Raw genomic sequence first — 19,524 nt, 5'->3', positions numbered from 1 at the left:
AGTGCCTAACAAGGTAGAATAAAATATTTAACAAAGCGAGAGAGACTTCATGTTATCACTGACACTCATATCTCTTTAAAGTCTCTAAAGCTAGCCATTCATTTGATAATTTATTTCCATACTATCATTACTTTCTTGCAGGTGGGGAGATGGAAAAGACAATAATGCTCAATTATAGTGATGAAAATCAAGATATTTTTATCATGAGGTCTTTATTCATTTTCATTTCACACAAATATGTCACCAGGGGTGACTTTTTATTTCTTTTGACTATTTGAATCCTTTCTGCCACTTGTTATAACGTGGCACAAAACATTACAGATCTATTCCTCCGTGTACTGGCCAGGTTTCAGAGCAGAATACAGTTGTAATTGCTCTAGTAAAGAAAGACACAATGCTTCTCCTCTAATGGCAGAGAGCCCCAGGTGCTTACCACAAACTCTGGCAAACTGAAAGCTATACATACAAGGACTCAGCTGGCTGCCAGAAGGACTGTCATTTACTTAAATTTTTTACTGCCAACCTCCTCTGGTTATTTTTTTAAAAACAAAAGACACAAAACCAAAACAACTCAAGATCTGTCACATTACCTAAATTCTGCTTAAAAATACTTGAGTACTTTCACCAAATTAAAAGAACTATCTCCTAAAGCAAAAACCAAATAAAACCAAAACCAAACCAAACACCTTATCTTCAATGTAGTCTAAATATAATTTAATAGGCCTGATACACCATGGAGTCCTTTCAAATATTTCATTCTAAGGTAAGTTCAGAAAACTTAGCCCTTGTATTTAAAAAAAAAAAAAAACAAATTAGGGAATATTAATTTCTAAAATGTTTAACAAATACTAAAAATTGTTTTATTATTTATTATAATACAGCTGTAAAACTGAATACTCTGTATTATATTCAACTAAAGAAATTCTGTTTCATATTTATTACAAACTGAAGTTCACTGACCCCTCAGGGACACAATAATGTTTTTACTTGATCAATCTCTTGGCATACTTAAATATCAACAGCTGGCAAGTAAGAAAGCTTGTATTGCTGGCTCTTAGCTACCATCACCACATATGTTGCCTTGGCTGTATCGCATCAGCCCTTCTTCAGTGCCAGACCAAAACATGATAAAATACAACATAAACAATTAAAACATAAATGTGGGCAGCCCCGGTGGCGCAGCGGTTTAGTGCCGCCTGCAGCCCAGGGCGTGATCCTGGAGACCCTGGATCGAGTCCCAGGTCAGGCTCTCTGTATGATGCCTGCTTCTCCCTCTGCCTGTGTCTCTGCCTCTCTCTTTGTCTATGAATAAATAAATAAAATCTAAAATAAAATAAAATAAAATAAAAAATAAAACATAAATGTGCTCATCTTGTCTTCCAAGTGATATCTCAAATTAGTTGAAAACTCTGGATTAAAGAATATGACATGGGAAGAGTTTACTTTGAATATAAGAACTGTTTGCAGAAGAGAACAGATGAATCTTTAGATGCTCCATACAGGAACACTAAGAACTTGTCAGTAATTCTCAGTTACTAAAAGAAATGCAGATATTAGCTTAATTTAGAGAGTAATATGCTAATAATCTGAATGTTTACTATTATAAAAGGGACTACTGAAAATGTCAATCTCTCAGGGATATTACTGAAACTCTTATTTGATGGGGAAATATGCCAATGAACTCAAAGACATAAAGAGAAAGTACTGACACTCACCTCTTGCACAAACGAAACAAAAGCCTACATTTATGGCAGAGGAAGAACTGCTGCTCCGTTTGGAATGATTACTACAGATGAGATTGTAGGAGGATATAAATATGCTGCCGGCAGCAATGCAAGCATCTCCAGAGTGATAGGCTACTGGACATCTCAAACAACGCATCATACGACCTGTTTAAAGACAAATCAGAAGAAACAAAATCTACATAAGTAGACATCAGTTGGATATAAAACAAGTTTTTTGAAGCTGGGCTCTTTTGGGTTTCATGTGATGTGGTTATTATAAGATAATATTTTTCTCCACAATGTTTGGTTCTGTCATTCCTGTGCAGGATCCTTAATGCAGTGCCCATCGAGAGATCACTCAAAGAAAAACTTGTTTGCTCCAGTGACGGAGAGATGGTGATCTCAATGTCACCCGTGAAACAAATTTTCAAGGGTAATTTTGAATATATGGAATTTTCTTCTCATGATCTGAATTAGATCCAATTCTCTACTTATCATGCTATTAATTGTGGCTGTGCAGTTATGTCTACAGATACATGGAGGGATAATACCAAATATTCTTTAAAATAATGTGCTTATTATTTGCTACTGCACTGAAAAAAAAAACCCCAAACCTTAGCCACCCCCCTTTTTTTTTTTAGCTCTGTTTTACCTTTACTTGCTTTGTAGATATCTTTTTCCATGGAACAGGCAGAGCAACAGTGCTGGGGACAGCGGAATCCTTTTGATTCAAAGATGGCAGTGGGGAATTTGCGGACACAGGCTTCATGATAAAATTTCCCACAAGCACCAACAGAGCAACGCTTCACATCTGTACCAGACACTTTACATGAAAAACATGGGTGCTGTCCTGAAAAATTGATTGAAGAACACAGATTAAATAAAATCTGATGAAAGCATATTCTTTTTCTTTTTCTTTTTTTAAAGCATATTCTTTTTCTTTTTATTTTTTTAAAGCATATTCTTTTTAAATAGAAGCAGCTAATGACACCAAAGACTCTACTATTATGCATAAGAATTTCACATGCAAAAAAAGGCACTGAAAATAAATGGCTAAATTAAAAAGTTATTTGTTTAAATTTATTTTTTAATTTGAATTTTAGTTAACATACAGTGCAATACTGGTTCCTGGAGTGGAATTTAGTGATTCATCACTTACATATGACACCTGGTGCTCATTACAAGTGCCCTCTTTAATACTCACCACTCATCTAGCCCATCTCCCACCCACCTCTGTCCATAATCCTTCAGTTTGTTCTCTATAGTTAAGAGTCACTTACGGCTTGTTTCCCTCTCTCCTTTTTCTTTCCTTTTCCTCTTCCCATATGTTCATCTGTTTTCTTAAATTCCACATGAGTGAGATCATATCGTACTTGTCTTTCTGACTTATTTCACTTAGCATAATACACTCTAGTTTCATCCACCTCATTGGAAACGGCAAGATTTCATTCTTTTGATGGCTGAATAATATTCTATTATACATATATATGCATATATAGTAGAAATATTATATATAGTAGAAATATTATATATATAAATACACACACACACACACACACACACACACACACCCTTCCCATATCTTCTTTACCCACTCATCAGTTGATGGACATTTGGGCTCTCTCCATAGTTTGGCTATTGTTGATAATGCTGCTATAAACATCGGGGGTGCATGTATCCCTTCAAATCAGTATTGTTTTATCCTTTGGGTAAATACCTAGTAGTGCAATTGCTGGACTGTAGGGTAGCTCTATTTTTAACTTTTGGAGGAGCCTCCAAACTGTTCTCCAGAGTGGCTGCACCAGTTTGCATCCTACCAGAAGGTTCCCCTTTCTCTGCGTCCTTACCAACACCCGTTGTTTCTTGTGTTGCTAATTTCAGTCATTCTGACAGATGTGACGTGGTTTCTCATCATGGTTTTGATTTGCATTTCCCTGATGATGGATGATGTTGAGCATTTTTCATGTGTCTGTTAGCCATCTGGATATCTTCTTTGGAAAAGTTTCTATTCATGTCTTATGCCCATATATTAACTGGATTATTTGTTTTGGGTTTTGAGTTTGAGAAGTTCTTTATAGATTTTGGATACTAATTCTCTATCAGATATGTCATTTGCAAATACCTTCTCCCATTCTGTAGATTGGCTTTTAGTTTTGTTGTTTCCTTGTCTGTGCAGAAGTTTTTTACATTGATGAAGTCCCAATAGCTCATTTTTGCTTTTGTTTTCCTTGCCTCTGGCAATGTGTCCAATAAGAAGTTGCTATTCCTATGGTCAAAGAGGTTTCTGCCTATGTTCTCCTCTAGGATTTTGATGGCTTCCTGTTTCACATTCAGATCTTTCATCCAAATTTTGCATTCATTTTTGTGTATGGTGTAAGAAAGCGGTCCAGTTTCATTCTTCTGCATGTGGCTGTCCAGGTTTCCCAACAACATTTGTTGAAGAGACAGTCTTTTTTTTGGATATGCTTTCCTACTTTGTCAAAGATTAGTTGACCATATAGTTGTGGGTCCATTTCTGGGTTCTCTATTCTGCTCCACTGATCTGTGTTCTGTTTTTGTGCCAGTACCATACTGTCTTGATAACTATAGCTTTGTAATATAGCTTGAAATCTGGAATCGTGATGCCTCCAGTTTTATTTTTCTCTTCCAACATTGCTTTGGCTATTTGGGGTCTTTTGTGATTCCATACAAATTTTAGGATTGTTTATTCTAGCTCTGTGAAAAATGCTGATGGTATTTTGATAGGGATTTGCATTAAATGTGTAGACTGATTTGTATAGTACAGAAATTTTAACAATGTTCTTCCAACCCACAAGCATGGAATGCTTAAAAGGTTATTTAATAAATTTGGCTAGAATTATTGATTTGCTAGAATAACTGAACATCAGTTTGGAGATAAGGCAGTAAAACCAATTTAGATCTTCACTTCTCATTCTATAATAAAATTAATCCATAAAAAAACCCAGAACAGAATTTTTCAACACACTGGAGTGTGGGAAGGTCTTCCCAACCAAGAATAAATAAAGTACCAAAGACAAGACAGATTCCATTAGTCACTTAACAATTTCCATATGTAAAACAGACACACAATGAAAACTCATAATCCTAATATAAAACACAGAAAATTACAGCTACATATTTAAACTGTAGTAAACCAAGAACAAAGAGAAAATATTAATATTAACCACAGAAAAGACAATGACCTCCAAAGAAGCAACAATAAGACTGTGAGCTGACAGCAAGGGACAAATGGAGCCAGGACACAGTGGGATATTATTTTCAAAGGGCTGAAAGAAAACTGTTACTAAGCCACCATTCAATATCCAGTGAAAGCACTCTTTAAGAATGAAGTGAAACTAATATACATTGGGAGGATTAAAAAACCCAAAAGTTCTTTTTTTGAAAAAGATTAATAAAACTGGTATCTCTGACAAGAATGACAAAGAAAGAAAAAGCAACAATATTAACAATATGAGAAATAGTGTACATCACTATAAATCTTATAACTATTTAAGAGTATATTTTTGCTAATAAATTTGAAAATTGACATGAACAGATTCTTAGAAATGCATAATTACCAACACACAAAAATAAGCAGAAAATATGAATAATTCTATGAAGCATTAAAAAAATTGAAACTATAATTAAAAACCTCCCTACAAAGAAAACTTTAAGCTTAGAGGGCCTCCACTGGTCAATCTGTCAAACATTTAAAGTTAGAAATAATAATTATAGAAAAGGATAAAAAGAAGGAACAAGGCAGATGTGGAAAAATATATGCAACAAAGATGAACAAAGGATTATGTTTTGTTACAAAAAGAGTTCACATATGGAGAAAATATATGCAATATGAACAAGATATGTACAGAACTACAAATCAGGGGCGCCTGGGTGGCTCAGCAGTTTGGTGCCTGCCTTTGGCCCAGAGCATGATCCCGGAGTCCCAGGATCGAGTCCCACATCAAGCTCCCTGCATGGAACCTGCTTCTCCCTCTGCGTATGTCTCTGCCTCTCTCTGTATCTCTCATGAATAAATAAGTAAAATCTTAAAAAAAAAAAAAAAACTACAAATCAATATAGAAATATAGAAACAGAACAGCCTGATATTAAAGTTGGCAGGAGCATCTCCTGGCTTGGACAGTAGAGTTTGTGACTCTTGATCTTGGAGTGGTGAGGTTAAGCCCCACATTGAGCAAAGGGCTTACTTAAAAATGACTGATTGAATGAATAAATAAATAAAGTGGACAGAATATGAAGAGGCAACTTACAGAAAGCAGAAAGGCAAACAGCCAATAAACATAAAAAAAGAACTGTCAACTTCTCAACTAATACTCAGATAAATGCTAATTAAACCCAAATAATATTTAAAAATTCATCAAATAAGAAAAAGAGTTTGATGATATAAACTGTTGATGGGGTATGGGAAACAGGTACTCTTATATACTGTGTAGGAGTTAGGTTGGAAGAAACTACCTTAGAAGGCTACATAGCAGTATCCAATAATCGCACATTCACTTTCTGTGACCTAGAAATTCTGCATTTGCTGTCTGCATTAGGGAAGACTTGTACGTTTAAAAGGATATTGGCTGAAGCACTGTTTGTAACTGCAAAGAACTGAAAGCAATTCAAACATCCTTCAACAGAATTGTTAAACTATAATACATGCTATGGAACACTATGCAGTAATTAAATAGAATTGACATAAAAAGAGCTCCAAGATAGTGAAAAAAGGAAGCTGCAGAACAATTAATACATTTTTGTTACAATACACAAAAAAATGTTACATACACATGTATGTGCACACACACATGGTTGACCTATAACTACAATATTTTCATAGAATTATACTTATATTCCATTTGTGTAATTAGAAATACATTTAAAATATTAAACACTAAGAACACCTTTACCACAATATACAAATGGACAAAACAAGAACATATCATTCACAAGAGAGTCAACAGAGATACATACAGAAAAAGATGTTTAGTTGTAAACACAGAACTGCAAATTATAATATTTTTGTTGTTTTGTTATTCTTTGAAGGTAACTGTCTTTTCTGTGGGTAATTTCCTGCCTCTTTTATTAGGATATGAGTTCATTGTGTGTTCATTTTACATACAGAATCTTAAGTGACTACTGGGATATCATCTTTTGGAAAGTGTTCAAGTCTTTTGCCCATTTTTCTTACAATGTTATAGAAAATCTGAAAGAAAAAAATGGAATAACTTTTTTTAAATGGAATAGTTTTTTGTTTTGACTTTTTACAGACAGATTTGATTTTGGAAGTACCTAAACTTTGCAAATGGGCTGAATTATAAAAATGCCTTAAAATTAGTACTTACAACCATGATGTTTAAAGTGTGTGATTTTTTTTTTAACTGGCATTATTATAAAAGTACAGCAAGGTTTGTTGTTGTTGTTTTGCTGTATTTAATTTCAAATTATATTTTAACATGCATGTAGATAGGAAAGCAATAGTATTGTTTTAAAAATAATTTTTAGAAATTAAAAAATTAAAATAAATTATTTTAAAGGTTAAGAGGTTTGACTTTACAGCTTTGCCTAAATCCATAAATTGTCTTATGAAAAAACAAAAGGCTTTCACTTACATAATGATCAAAATAGGTCTAATATAAATGAAAATTGTTATAACCAGTGACACTTATACTATTAGCCAAACTATCAAACTCCTTTAAGACCTAAGTTTAGAGCCGTAGGATAGGAGTGTTTCTAATACCCTCCCTTCTTAGTAGGACATGGTTTTTGTTTATAATAATTAGTAAGTTACCCTGATTATTACATATTTTATTCACAAGGCCAAATGAAAGTGCCTTCTCTCCAGAAATCACATTTGTCTTAAACAATAAAAAGTGATAGTATAAGAATTTATTAGGCATGTATCCTATAATATTTTTATATGCAAAGTATCTATCTTTTGATAAAAAAAAAAAAATCTTTCTAAATGACCTTAAACATAAATGAAGTTTTTACTACTAACATGTTGGAGGGTAACAAATTAGTTTCAAACTAATTTTTCATGTGATATAAATAAATCAAAAGCAATTAAAAAACTTTAATTTACTTTAGAGAGTATGTGTGTGAGCAGGGGGAGGGGCAGAGGGGAGGGAGGGGGAAAGAGTCTCAGGCAGATTCATGCTGAGTGTGGAGCCTGACAGGGCCTGATACCATGACCCCAAGGTCATGTTCTGAGCCAAAACCAACAGTGGGACACTCAACTGACAGACACCCAGGTGCCCTCAAAAGCAATTTTTTAAAAATTAAAAAATAATTGATTTTAAACTGTGGTTAAAAATATGTAACATAAAATTTACCATTTTAACCATTTGTGAATGTAGTGAATTAAGTACTCATCATTTTGCAACTATCATCACCATCTCCAGGATTTTTTCATCATCCCATCCTGAAATTCTGTACCCATTTAAACAATAACTCCCCATTCCTGCTAAAAACTAGTAAAAATAAATAAATAAATAAACTTGGTAAAAACTGTTCTTTCTGTCTCTAATAAATTTGACTATGTAACTCATATAAGTGGAATCAAATAATGTTTGTCCTTTGTGACTAGCATATTTCATCCATTATGTATTAGAATTTCATTTTTTATCTCATTTTTTTCATTTAAAAAAAACATACTATTGCATATACACACCACATTTTATTCATCCATTCATTCATCAGTGGACACTTGGGTCATTTCCACATTTTGCTATTGTGCATAATGCTGCAGTGAACATGGGTGTATATACAATTATCTGTTTAAGTTTCTGCTTTCAGTTCTTTTGGGTATTTATCCAAAGGTGGAATTGCTAGATCATACAGTAAGTCTATGTTTAATTTTTTGAGGAACTGCCGTACTATTTTCCATAGAGGTTGTATCATGTTACATTCCTGCCATAGGTGAATAAAGCTTCCAATTTCTCCGTATCCTGACCAACACTTCCACTTTATTTATTTATTTATTTATTTTTTACACTTCCACTTTTAAAAATTTTATTTTATAACAGCCATTGTAGTAAGTATGAAGCGGCATCTCATGTGATTTTAATTTGCATTTCCCTGATTACTAATGATTTTGAATATTTTTTCATGTGCTTACTAACCTATCTGTTGATTTTCTTTGGAGAAATGTCTATTCAAGTCCTTTGCCCAATTGGGGTGTTTGGTTTTTTTGTTGAGTTGTAGTTCTTTATATAATCTGGATATTAGTTTCTTATCAGACATGGAACTTGCCAAAACTTTCTCCCATTTTGTGGGTTGCTTTTTTAGTCTGTTAATGGTATACAAAGTTTTTAATTTTGGGATCCCTGGGTGGCGCAGCGGTTTGGCGCCTGCCTTTGGACCAGGGCGCGATCCTGGAGACCCGGGATCGAATCCCACATCGGGCTCCCGATGCATGGAGCCCGCTTCTCCCTCTGCCTGTGTCTCTGCCTCTCTCTCTCTCTCTCTCTGTGACTATCATAAATAAATAAAAATTTAAAAAAAAAATTTTTTTTTAAATAAAAAAATAAAAAAAACAACAACAAAGTTTTTAATTTTGATAAAGCCCAATTTGTTTATTTTTTCTTTTGTTGGCTATGCCTTTGGTGTTACATCTAGGAGATCAGTGTCAAATCTATTATCATAAAGCTTTTCCCCTATGTCTCCTTCTAGGATTTTTATAGTTTTAGCTCTTAATTTTGGTCTTTGATCCATTTGAATTAATTTTGTATGCTGTTGTTAGGTAAAGGTCCAACTTCATTCTTTTGCATGTGGATATCCAATTTTCCTAGCACCGTTTGTTGAAAAGACTGGTCCTTTCCCACTGAATGGTTTTGCATCCTTGTCAAAAAAACCATTTGACCAAATGTGTGAATATTTGTTTGTGGGTGCCCTATTCTTTTTTTTTTTTTTTAAGATTTTATTTATTCATAAGAGACACAGAAAAACAGGCAGAGAAAGAAGCAGGCTCCATGCAGGGAGCCCGATATCTGGGCGCCCTATTCTATTCCACTGCTTTATATTTCTGTCTTCATGCCAGTAACACACTGTTTTAATTGCTGTAGCTTTGTAGTAAATTTTTATTTTTTAAATTTAAAAATTATTTTTTATCTTTGCTTTGTAGCAAATTTTTAAATCAGGAATTAAGTCTTCCAACTTTGCTCTACTTATTATTTTTTTAAAAGATTATTTATTTATTTATTCACAAGAGACACACACACACAGAGAGAGAGGCAGAGACATAGGCAGAGACACACAGAGAGAGAGGCAGAGACATAGGAAGAAGCAGGCTCCATGCAGGAAGCCCAATGTGGAACTCAATCCCAGGACTCCAGGATCATGCCCTGAGCCAAAGGAAAATGCTCAATCACTGAGCCACCCAGGTGTCCCACTACTTATTTTTAAAGCAAATTTCTCTTTTAACTCTTCTAAAAGATGTGTGCCAAATTAGATTTTATCTAGCCTTTGTTGGTAGAATTCTGCTCTGCTGAGTTCTAGAGTCAGGAGAAAAGCCCTCAGAGTATTCTAATACTACCAAAACATAGTCCTTCCTATCACTAGTTTAGATCAGAGATTACAATTTAAGTGCTTAAAGGGGCCAGGCAGATTACATAAATGACTGGAGTGATAGGGTTTTAGAAAAGGGAATGGTAGAGAATGTGGGGAACCAGAGATATGTACCTGACCCACATTCACACGTTCAAAGCATATTTTGAGAGCCAAATAAAACAATGTGCAGATAATCTGACCCTGACGTTGCCAGCAGGCAAACTGTTCAAAAGTTTTACTGCAGAGTCTAAATGTGATAAGTAATATTTTATATAGGGAAAAATATAAGTTATATGTTCAAACAGCTTTTATAATAAGCTTAATTTTCACATGTGTATGTGTGTGTCTGTGTTAGGACATATGAAATATAATCTTCACCCTACTTAGTCAAGGTGGTAGAAGGCAACAGTAAACAGTAAGGAATTAGGGGTTAAGCTATTTCCTGGGTTTAAATCCCTGTTTCATCATATGTTGTCTTTTGACTTTGGGTAAGGTGTTAAATTTTCTTTCTCTATAAATTGTTTTGATTGGTAGTAGTTTATATGAGCTGGAGGGATAAGAAAAAAAATGGTAAGTCCAAAACCTGCAATGTCTAAAAAACAATTTCCATCTTTCCAATAAAAATATATTCATCACGGTCATACTTTGTGATTGATGCTTATTCCAGTCCATTAAAGTCAAGGGATTTTTTCTTTTCTTTTCTTTTCTTTTTTTTTTTTTTTATGATTTTACTTATTTATTCATGAGAGACAGAGAGAGAGAGAGAGAGACAGAGGGAGAAGAAGGCTCCCTGCTCTCTGATAGTCTGATGAGGACCTTGATCCCAGGACCCTGAGACCACAACCTGAGGTGATGGCAGATACTTAACTGATTGAGCCAACCAGGCACCCCAAGTCAAGGGCTCTTTAACTATTTATTTATATATTTATTTATTTATTATTTAACACAAAACTCTCAAACCCATCTCAAAAATATCTCAGTCTACATATTTTGCATAGCTGTTTAGATAAAACATAAATCCATCTTAATGATTTGATAGATTTTATGGCAAAAGGATCGGTAGAAGAAAATTTGACAATAATATTGCTAACTACTCCTTTGATCTTGGGAATCCCAATCACTGGATGGTCTTAATTTGTTGAAATATCTATGGGAGTGGAGGATGAGAGCTACATAAAAGTAGTTAGATGTCATGGTAGATGCTGCCATGGCACATTCCTTTCTACCTGTCTTTTTGTATCTATCAAACTAAGTAAACTTACCAGTTTTACATTCTATGCAGATGAACTTTCCATCAGGGACTGATGCCAATCCCAGGCACTCTAGGTGAAAGTGTTTGCAGCACTCTCCCTCACAAGGAATCAGAGAGTCACCAGAGCTTTCACAGATCTGTAATAGGGCAAAAAGCAGGAGTTCTTAAACTTCAGCAGGCATCAGAATCACTTGGAGGGCCTGTTAAGACACAGATTACTGGGTCCCTCTCCCACAGTTTCTGATTCAGCAGGTCTACAGTGAGGCTCAAGAATTTGCATTTCTAACAGGTATCCTGACAATGCTGATGTTGCTGATCCTTAGCCCTCACTTTAAGAACTACTGAGGTAAGTTATTTTTTTAAAATTTTAAAAAAGTTTTTAATTCCAGTTAGTTAACACAGTGTTATATTAGTTTCAGGTGTACAATATAGTGATTCAACAATTCTACATATATCACGCAGTATTCATCATCACAAAAATAGTAAGAATACAGGAAGACATGTATATTTAATACATTAAAAAACAAACAAACACTGAATTAGATAACTATTTCCAGACCCAAAATGGTATAAAGTTTAAAGGCATACTTGATCTTTCAAGATTTCTTCTTTGGAATCTACAATACTTTAACTTTTCTTCACAGAGTAAAACTATTTTTCAAAAAGGGTACTGAGTATTTATACATTATTACATTTTAATGTATATTTATACATTAAAAAAGGTAACAAAGTGGAGGATCATAGGGGAAGAGGAGAAAAAAATAAAACAAGACAAAATCAGAAAGGGAGACAAAGTATAAGAGATTCTTACAGGGAACAAACTGATGGTTGCTGGAGCGGAGGTGGGTAGGGGGACAGGGTAACTGGGTGATGGACATTAAGGAGGGTACATGATGTAATGAGCACTGGGTATTATGTAAGACTGATGAATCACTGACTATCTCTGAAACTAATAATACACTATATGTTAATTAACTGAATTTAAAGAAAATTTTTGAAATAAATCATCTGTCATTTCTTTTTTTTTTTTTTAAAGACTTTATTTATTTATTCATGAGACACACACACACACACACACAGAGGCAGAGACACAGGCAGAGGGAGAAGCAGGCTCCATGCCAGGAGTCCGATGTGGCACTCAATCCTGGGTCTCCAGGATCAGGCCCTGGACTGAAGGTGGTGCTAAACTGCTGAGCCACCAGGGCTGCCCTGTCATTTACTTTTAAATCAGCTTTAGGCCCAACATGGGACTTGAACTCACAACCCTAAGGATCGAGAGCTGCATGCTCTACCGACTGAGCCAGCCAGGCACCTCCCATTTACTTCCAATTAATAACTTGAGTATCACAATGAATATTGGCACTTGTAATGTGAAAAGCCAGAAATGGCTTTTAGATATTACGGCTTTAAAATAATATAATTTAGAAAGATATTACTCTCTCCAGCAGGAGGTAAGTATGTTATTGGCAAAATACTACAGCAGTTATTTCAAGCTATCCGTTGTTTGCCTACCTGACACACAGTGTCCTTCTTACTGACTCCAATGCCTCTTCTTGACAAACTTGAATCCACGGACTGCACATCAGAAACATCTGCATCTGCAGTAGCGGAAGGGCTATCTACTTGCTTTCCAAAGCCTACCTACATGGAAAACATAGTACTTTTTAAGAAAAATAAAACAAAAATTTCCTCAAAGTGAAGTGCTATGAAAATCCTGGCAAGATTTGCTCAAATAAACCTAATACCTCTTTTTTTTCTTTTTCTTTCTAAAACCGCTGGATGCTATATGCCTGGTGTTTTGAGAGAAACTGTAGTTAAAATTTAAAAAGACAGAAACCATGCTTATGTTACATAAGAAATCAGCAAAATGAAGACATTTGTAAGTTACAAAATAACCAAAATGATTTGTTCTCTGAGTATTTAAAAAATTCCCCGCTCCCCAAACAAATCAGGCAAAGCATTGTTACTTCATTTTGCAAAGCAAAAGAGAGTAATGTGCCCCGAGACTTGAACATATTTACCTGCAGGTCACTCAGTCCTCTAGAATCGGAGTCAGATGTGTCTCTGTATGCTGAGCTAGTCATTTCTACATCAGTTGAGGCGCGACTCCTTTTCTTTAGAGGTTTACAGGAATCTGAAATCTCGCTGGCACCTTAATACAACACACTGAAATTAATCCTAAAATAGTGCTTAAGGTTTGTTGTTTTAATTTTTTTTGTGGGAGATTATTTCTTTCCCCAAACTCATCTGTAGTGTGAAAAAAAGCACATCTCTCTTTGTAACACTGAAGTCAGGAATCAAAACTTCGTAAGCTTCTGACCTTCCTGATAGTGAGTGATTTAATTTACAACCGCTCTATTAAAACATTTAATTCAGTGCTTCTGCTCTAAAGCTATTTTCAGTCAACAGAGCCCAAGTTCCAAGCTAAAAACCAATTCTATCAAAATTATAGGATAGCTGATTGATTTGGAGCAATCCAAAGAACCATTCAATTTGGAGGGGGAAGACATAAAACCCAACACACTGTGTAGCTTACAAATATGGTCGCAGAGACACCTCCATCTTGTTTTTATTAGGGATGTGACAAATCTTTGATTTGTATTCGATTCGTACACGGATAGTGCCATTTTCCCCCGAATTTTGCAATTCAGTTGATTATTGCCCCCCGCGTAAATTTTGGATGTTCATAATTGTTCATCTGAGACTTCCTTGGTGAAGTGGCATTTATTGTGACCATTAACAAGTGCTGCAGCACATCTACATATGTCATGCCATTTAGGAGGCACATTGCTGAGGGTTGTAACGGACAATCAATGTTCAAATGCAGCCAAATCACGAAGAGCTGGATGAGAGGCCTCTATGTGGAATTTGTGCGGGAAGGAATAAATATGAAAAAAAAAAAAAGGCAGAGAATAGTGTGGAATTTTTTTAAAACTGTGTGTAATACAAATCCAGCCAAAACAATAGTGCAAAAAGTTACAAAGCAACAATCTCTTGGGCTAATGCAGTATAGGCTATACAGAAACAGCCACGATGAAATGTGCAGATCAGGCACGGTGAATACCAGGGAACCAAGGAGACGGTTAATATTTCAACCCACAGTTTGTGTTTTGGATTTTTTCCCCCACACTTTCCATACAACAAACAGACATCTAGATCAGCCCAGCAAGCTATGGTGGAAGTGTGCAGTCCAGAAGAGACCATGGAGAAACAAGTCTCCTGAGGCCATGAAGATCCGCAACAGGCTGAGTGAGAGTAGCACTTGGTATATAGCCATGTTCTGTGGTGGAGGATGTGGGCCTCTTTAGACTGCTCAGATTACCGGAACCTTGTTATCATATCCCATTCTACAAGTTTTTTCACTGAATGTTTCCTTACATCTATAAATGAGGGTGCCTGCCCATGTTAACGCTGATTAAAAAACACAAGTACACAAATCTATCTCCTTCATTGCTGGTGTGTGGACCCAGAACACCACCACAAAGTATTTCCTTGGCCTAAAAGATCACTGGATTAACAAGGAGTTTTAACAGAGGAACAGGAGTGCTGTACTGAGAGGCTTTCGAAGGGAAAACACAGGTACCGCCATTTCCGATGAGTTTCTGAAAATGCTAGAAAAATGACAGACTGCCAAAGACAGCTGCCATGCTGTTCTCCATGATAACGGCACTAATATTAAAAAAAATAAGAGCTTTTAATGATTGTAATGTATACAGTTTGGGCTGTTTGGCAAAACCCTGCAGATGTGCATTAATGATGCTTTATTTAAAAACAAAAACCAAAAAAACAAAAACAGTCCATGTTGAAATTGATCAGTGTAAGTTAAACGGTGGTTTTTAGGCTGGACCCATGATTTAAGCTGTACCCATCCAGCTCAGACCAAAAAAAATCATCTGAATGTTAAGCAATTGTTCAGAGTCTTGAAGAAGAAACCAGGCAGGAAAATGCCAATAATGATGATTGGCGAAATCAAAATTGAAAACAAAGAAACTGTTTATCGAGCCGCCGACAAAGAAATCTTGCATGGAGACTCCAAGTCTGGAGTTTCTGGGATGAAATTGTACAGGAATCTCAGTCCACAGTTTCCTCAATCGCTGCGGAGACGGAGCTGTCACTGAATCTGACAGAGCCCTGCACTCCCCGGTCCGCCGACCCTGTGGAATGGTGGAAACACAACGCAATCAGGCCTCCTAATCTCGCAGCGATCGCGATGTCTTTTCTTGGAGCTCCGCCAAGCAGTGTTCCCTCCGAGAGGCTGTTCAGTTCTGCTGAGGATCTCCACGGAGACCATCGCTGCAGACTTCTCCCCGAGAATGCAGAGAGGCTGGTGTTTTTTTTTTTTTTTTTTTAAATAATGCAATTTGCCCAGAGTAAACTACGGGTATTAAATACAGTTTGAATGATTTCACCAAAAACGCACGAATCATGCTATGGAGTTTGTACTGTAGTCAAATTGCACACAGAAAATACGGATATAAGTTTAAGGTTTCTTAAACTTTGTGCATATCTCAAATAGATTTGCATAAGGTCATCTAATAATGGCCATAAATATGCTACGAATCATTTTTAATTAAAAAAAAGATTTTACAGCACTGTCAAAATAAACGTGGCAAGATTTTTTGTAATCAGGTTGTCTTGTCTGATTTGTCATAGTCCATGTTTGACAAACATTAATAGCTACTATTCGGTATTCAGTCGAATACCAAAAAAAGTGGATTCGTCACATCCCTAGTTTATAAACCAGTGAAACCCCAGAATCTTATGGAGAAAAGCTGGAAACAGTATCAAGTCTACATGGTGTTCTCCAATTTACCATAACAAGTAAGACTTCACACATGGAGGTACAGAATAAGATCAACTCTAAATTATACACATACATACATACATACACACACACACACACACACACACACACACAATACTTCAATTTCACACAAATTTTTTTGACTGAAGAGCAACAACAGTGATTTACAGAGACACACAAAAATACATGAAGTACAAATAAGTAATTCTTAAAATCTGGTTTTAATCAAGTAAATGCAAGGCAACATTATAATAACTCACCTTTCTGTAATCCAGTCTTCACTGTAGCCTGAGGAACTGTTTCAACCTGTTTGGACAGAAAAATACACCATTAACGAGGATTTTATTTCACTTTTAATTAACAGAGGGAAAAAAAATAATACTTCCATCAATCTAAGTAATGATGAGTGATTAATGTATCTGAAATCTGAACTCCATCCCATCTTCTGGGTAAAGTTCTCTGTCTCAAGGTCAGGGAGGGTTTAAATCCTAGCTGCCTATGCTGAATTCCAAGTGACAACACACAGCCACATGCTCTCTAGCAAAGACTTTTCCCACCAATCCCTTGGTAAATGACGAGAACAAGAATCCTTTCCTCAGTGTCTGGGAGGCAGGAGAGGGGTTGTTTCTGCAACCAGCCCGGATGTTGCTATAAACCCCTCCCGCCCCAAAGACGTTAGGATAAATTTTTACTTACTATGATACTCAGGTTAATGTAACTCACGCCACTTTAAGACCCTTCCGCGCCTGCACTCACAGCTAAGTTGCTGGGAATCAGGACCCTCTCTGTAGAGAGTGCTACAGGGCTCCATACAGCTGGAAGCTCAATACTTTTGCTGCTAGTACAAACTTAAGAAAATAAGTTTGTGATATTGCAAAAGCACTTTCTTGAGTGTCTTATGAACAGTGTCTTGATCCTACATCAGGAGAGCGAGATCAGAAGTTATTCTGCCAATGTCTATGTAAAACACGTGGTAATCTGAGGATTGAACCATTGGAATTAAAGAAAGGATGCTGTTTGGAGGAGTTCCTGTTTTAGCTATGAATTGAATTTTATGTTTCTTTAAGATGTAGTGAAATATGCATGTTGAAACACATTTTGTAAATATTTAAGGATTGTTCTAAGCTTTTTAAAAAATTTTTATTTTTTTTACAACAAGTAAAAAAACATACAACAGAAGCGCTTTTATAAGATACAATTAGTAATACAAATATAAAATCTTCTAAACAATCACTGGTATTGTTCTACTACTAACTATAACACAGTGGCATTAACAATTTGTCCCACTTTTTATACTCATTCTGCTTATTAATTTTAAACTGACTGGTCACAGACTGAATTTGGGAACCAGCTGGAAAAATCACAACTTTGTTTTGGTAATGAATGCTATAGATTTGCAAGAGCTTAGAAAGATTTTTTGGAATATAATTTCCTAAGTATGAAAGTTAATTATGGTAAATGAATGACAAATTAGTATATTATTTAAATTTTGGTTAAATGTTTCTGGGAAAATTGTTTTACATGCTTGGAGATACCACAGAGCACCCACAAAATCACACCTTGTAAGTTTGGAAGTTTAAAATTATGAAGGAAATAATCTGAATAGAAAAGTCTGCACTTCCATATCAAGTGGTTTTAAAAATATAAAGCTTATTGGAACTAATACTATTCAGAATTCTTTTTGTTTAACTGCAGCTTTCTGAGCTATAAAAAATGGATATTTTTCCACTTTAAAAAAAAATCAAGAAAAATTCTTATTGTGAGTTTAATTTAAAGGAGTAATGGTTTCTAAAAATTTCTTTGAACAGGTAATTTTATATGCATATTACTACGTTGATTACACTGGTTTAATACCTTTCAGTTAAATGTCCCTCCCCTTTTTTTGTTTTTACTTCAGTGGTGTTTCTGATCACCCAATCATAGGTGAGTGCCCTTCCACTGGGAAAGTAACATTCCAAAAAATCTGTGATACTGACAGAAAAACCAGATCATATATGATTGTGTCTTAAATATATCTCTCGTTGTTAAATTAATTTGATTTGTTTAAAAAAATAAAAACAATACATACCAGCGGTTTAAACAAAAAAATCAAAATTTAAAAAGGCAGGGGGGACTTAATGATGGTTCCAAATAAAAATCATGAAAACATGAAATCATTTTGCTCATAACAGAAATTTCAAAATAAATGTGAGGAATTCTTTAAGAGTCTTGTACTGGCTTCCCATCTCCTGAAGCCTGACTGTTTTTTGTGAAAATGCTTGAAGCAGAATCACAGGGATGGCTGTGTTAGAATTGGGCACTGGAACTCACCAACACAGAAGCATAAAATAGTCCAGAAAGAGGAACTCAGCTTAGGGAAAGTTTCTCTTTCTTTTAAGATACCATAAAAGCCACAACATTTACAAATACAATGTTTTAACTCTCTACATGTAGGAAGCCAACCTGCTCCTTTTTGATCTTCTTCTTTGGCACAACCTCAGTGGATTTCTCTGATTCAGAACGAGTTCTAATTGATCTTCTCTGTTGCTTCTTTTCTACTGAGCCTAAGAGATGATTTAAAGGAACAAACAAAAACTCATTTAAGGATGACTTGACAATTATATAATTAAGATTTGACCCAATTCCATGCTTTTCTTACTCACTACTTTGTTCTATGTTTTTTTTTTTTTTTTACTTTTGGTCTTTTAATTATAAATCACTAAAAATTCAATCAGTCCTACATATTTTGCATTTTAACAAATGAATTAAACTAATTATATATGTAAAATGTTTAATGGTGCTTGGTGTACCCATATGAGTTTTTGTTACTGTTATATTATGAACAAAGGGGGAAAAAGGCACAAAGATATGGCCAAAACCAAATCATTAATTTGGATGTCAAGGGACTGGTTATGTCTTAGAAATAACAAGTCATGAAAAACTCTTGGAAACAAATTAGCAAGGTTTTTCATGTTAAATAGTGAAACAGAAACTATTCATATTTTTAAACAGTAAAATTCTTTGGAAGTAAACCGAAAGAAAATTCACATGGACCCCATTTTGGACAGGATAAAACTTAGACTAAAGACCACATCTTGAAAGAACACTAAGTCAGGAGTGATTCATTCTGTGATCCTGAGAAGAAAGGATGCCGGCAGCATGTTCTCCATCTTCTCAGGGCTTGGACTCCTACATGGTCCTTCCTACATAATAAT

At 35.2% G+C, this 19,524-nt stretch overlaps 1 protein-coding gene across 6 annotated transcripts in view; it reads right to left on the bottom strand.

The window, feature by feature from the left end:
- NSD3 (nuclear receptor binding SET domain protein 3) overlaps nt 1-19,524 on the bottom strand; it is a 120,379-nt gene that overhangs the window by 29,626 nt on the left and 71,229 nt on the right. For 5 of the 6 annotated variants that reach the window (XM_072763512.1, XM_072763513.1, XM_025993611.2 and 2 more), the window contains exons 8-14: nt 18,773-18,873; nt 16,591-16,636; nt 13,548-13,678; nt 13,039-13,167; nt 11,537-11,663; nt 2,377-2,574; nt 1,716-1,889 (exon numbers count right to left, since the gene is read on the bottom strand). In XM_072763512.1, coding sequence (XP_072619613.1) covers nt 1,716-1,889; nt 2,377-2,574; nt 11,537-11,663; nt 13,039-13,167; nt 13,548-13,678; nt 16,591-16,636; nt 18,773-18,873 — 906 coding nt within the window. Of the gene's footprint in view, nt 1-1,715; nt 1,890-2,376; nt 2,575-11,536; nt 11,664-13,038; nt 13,168-13,547; nt 13,679-14,056; nt 15,681-16,590; nt 16,637-18,772; nt 18,874-19,524 lie in introns of those variants that run through there. The other variant, XM_025993614.2, reaches the window with a different exon arrangement.

This window comes from Vulpes vulpes, chromosome 7, assembly GCF_048418805.1.
Source record: "Vulpes vulpes isolate BD-2025 chromosome 7, VulVul3, whole genome shotgun sequence".
NCBI classification, from domain to species: domain Eukaryota; kingdom Metazoa; phylum Chordata; class Mammalia; order Carnivora; family Canidae; genus Vulpes; species Vulpes vulpes.
This window is presented reverse-complemented; position numbering and strand designations above follow the sequence as displayed.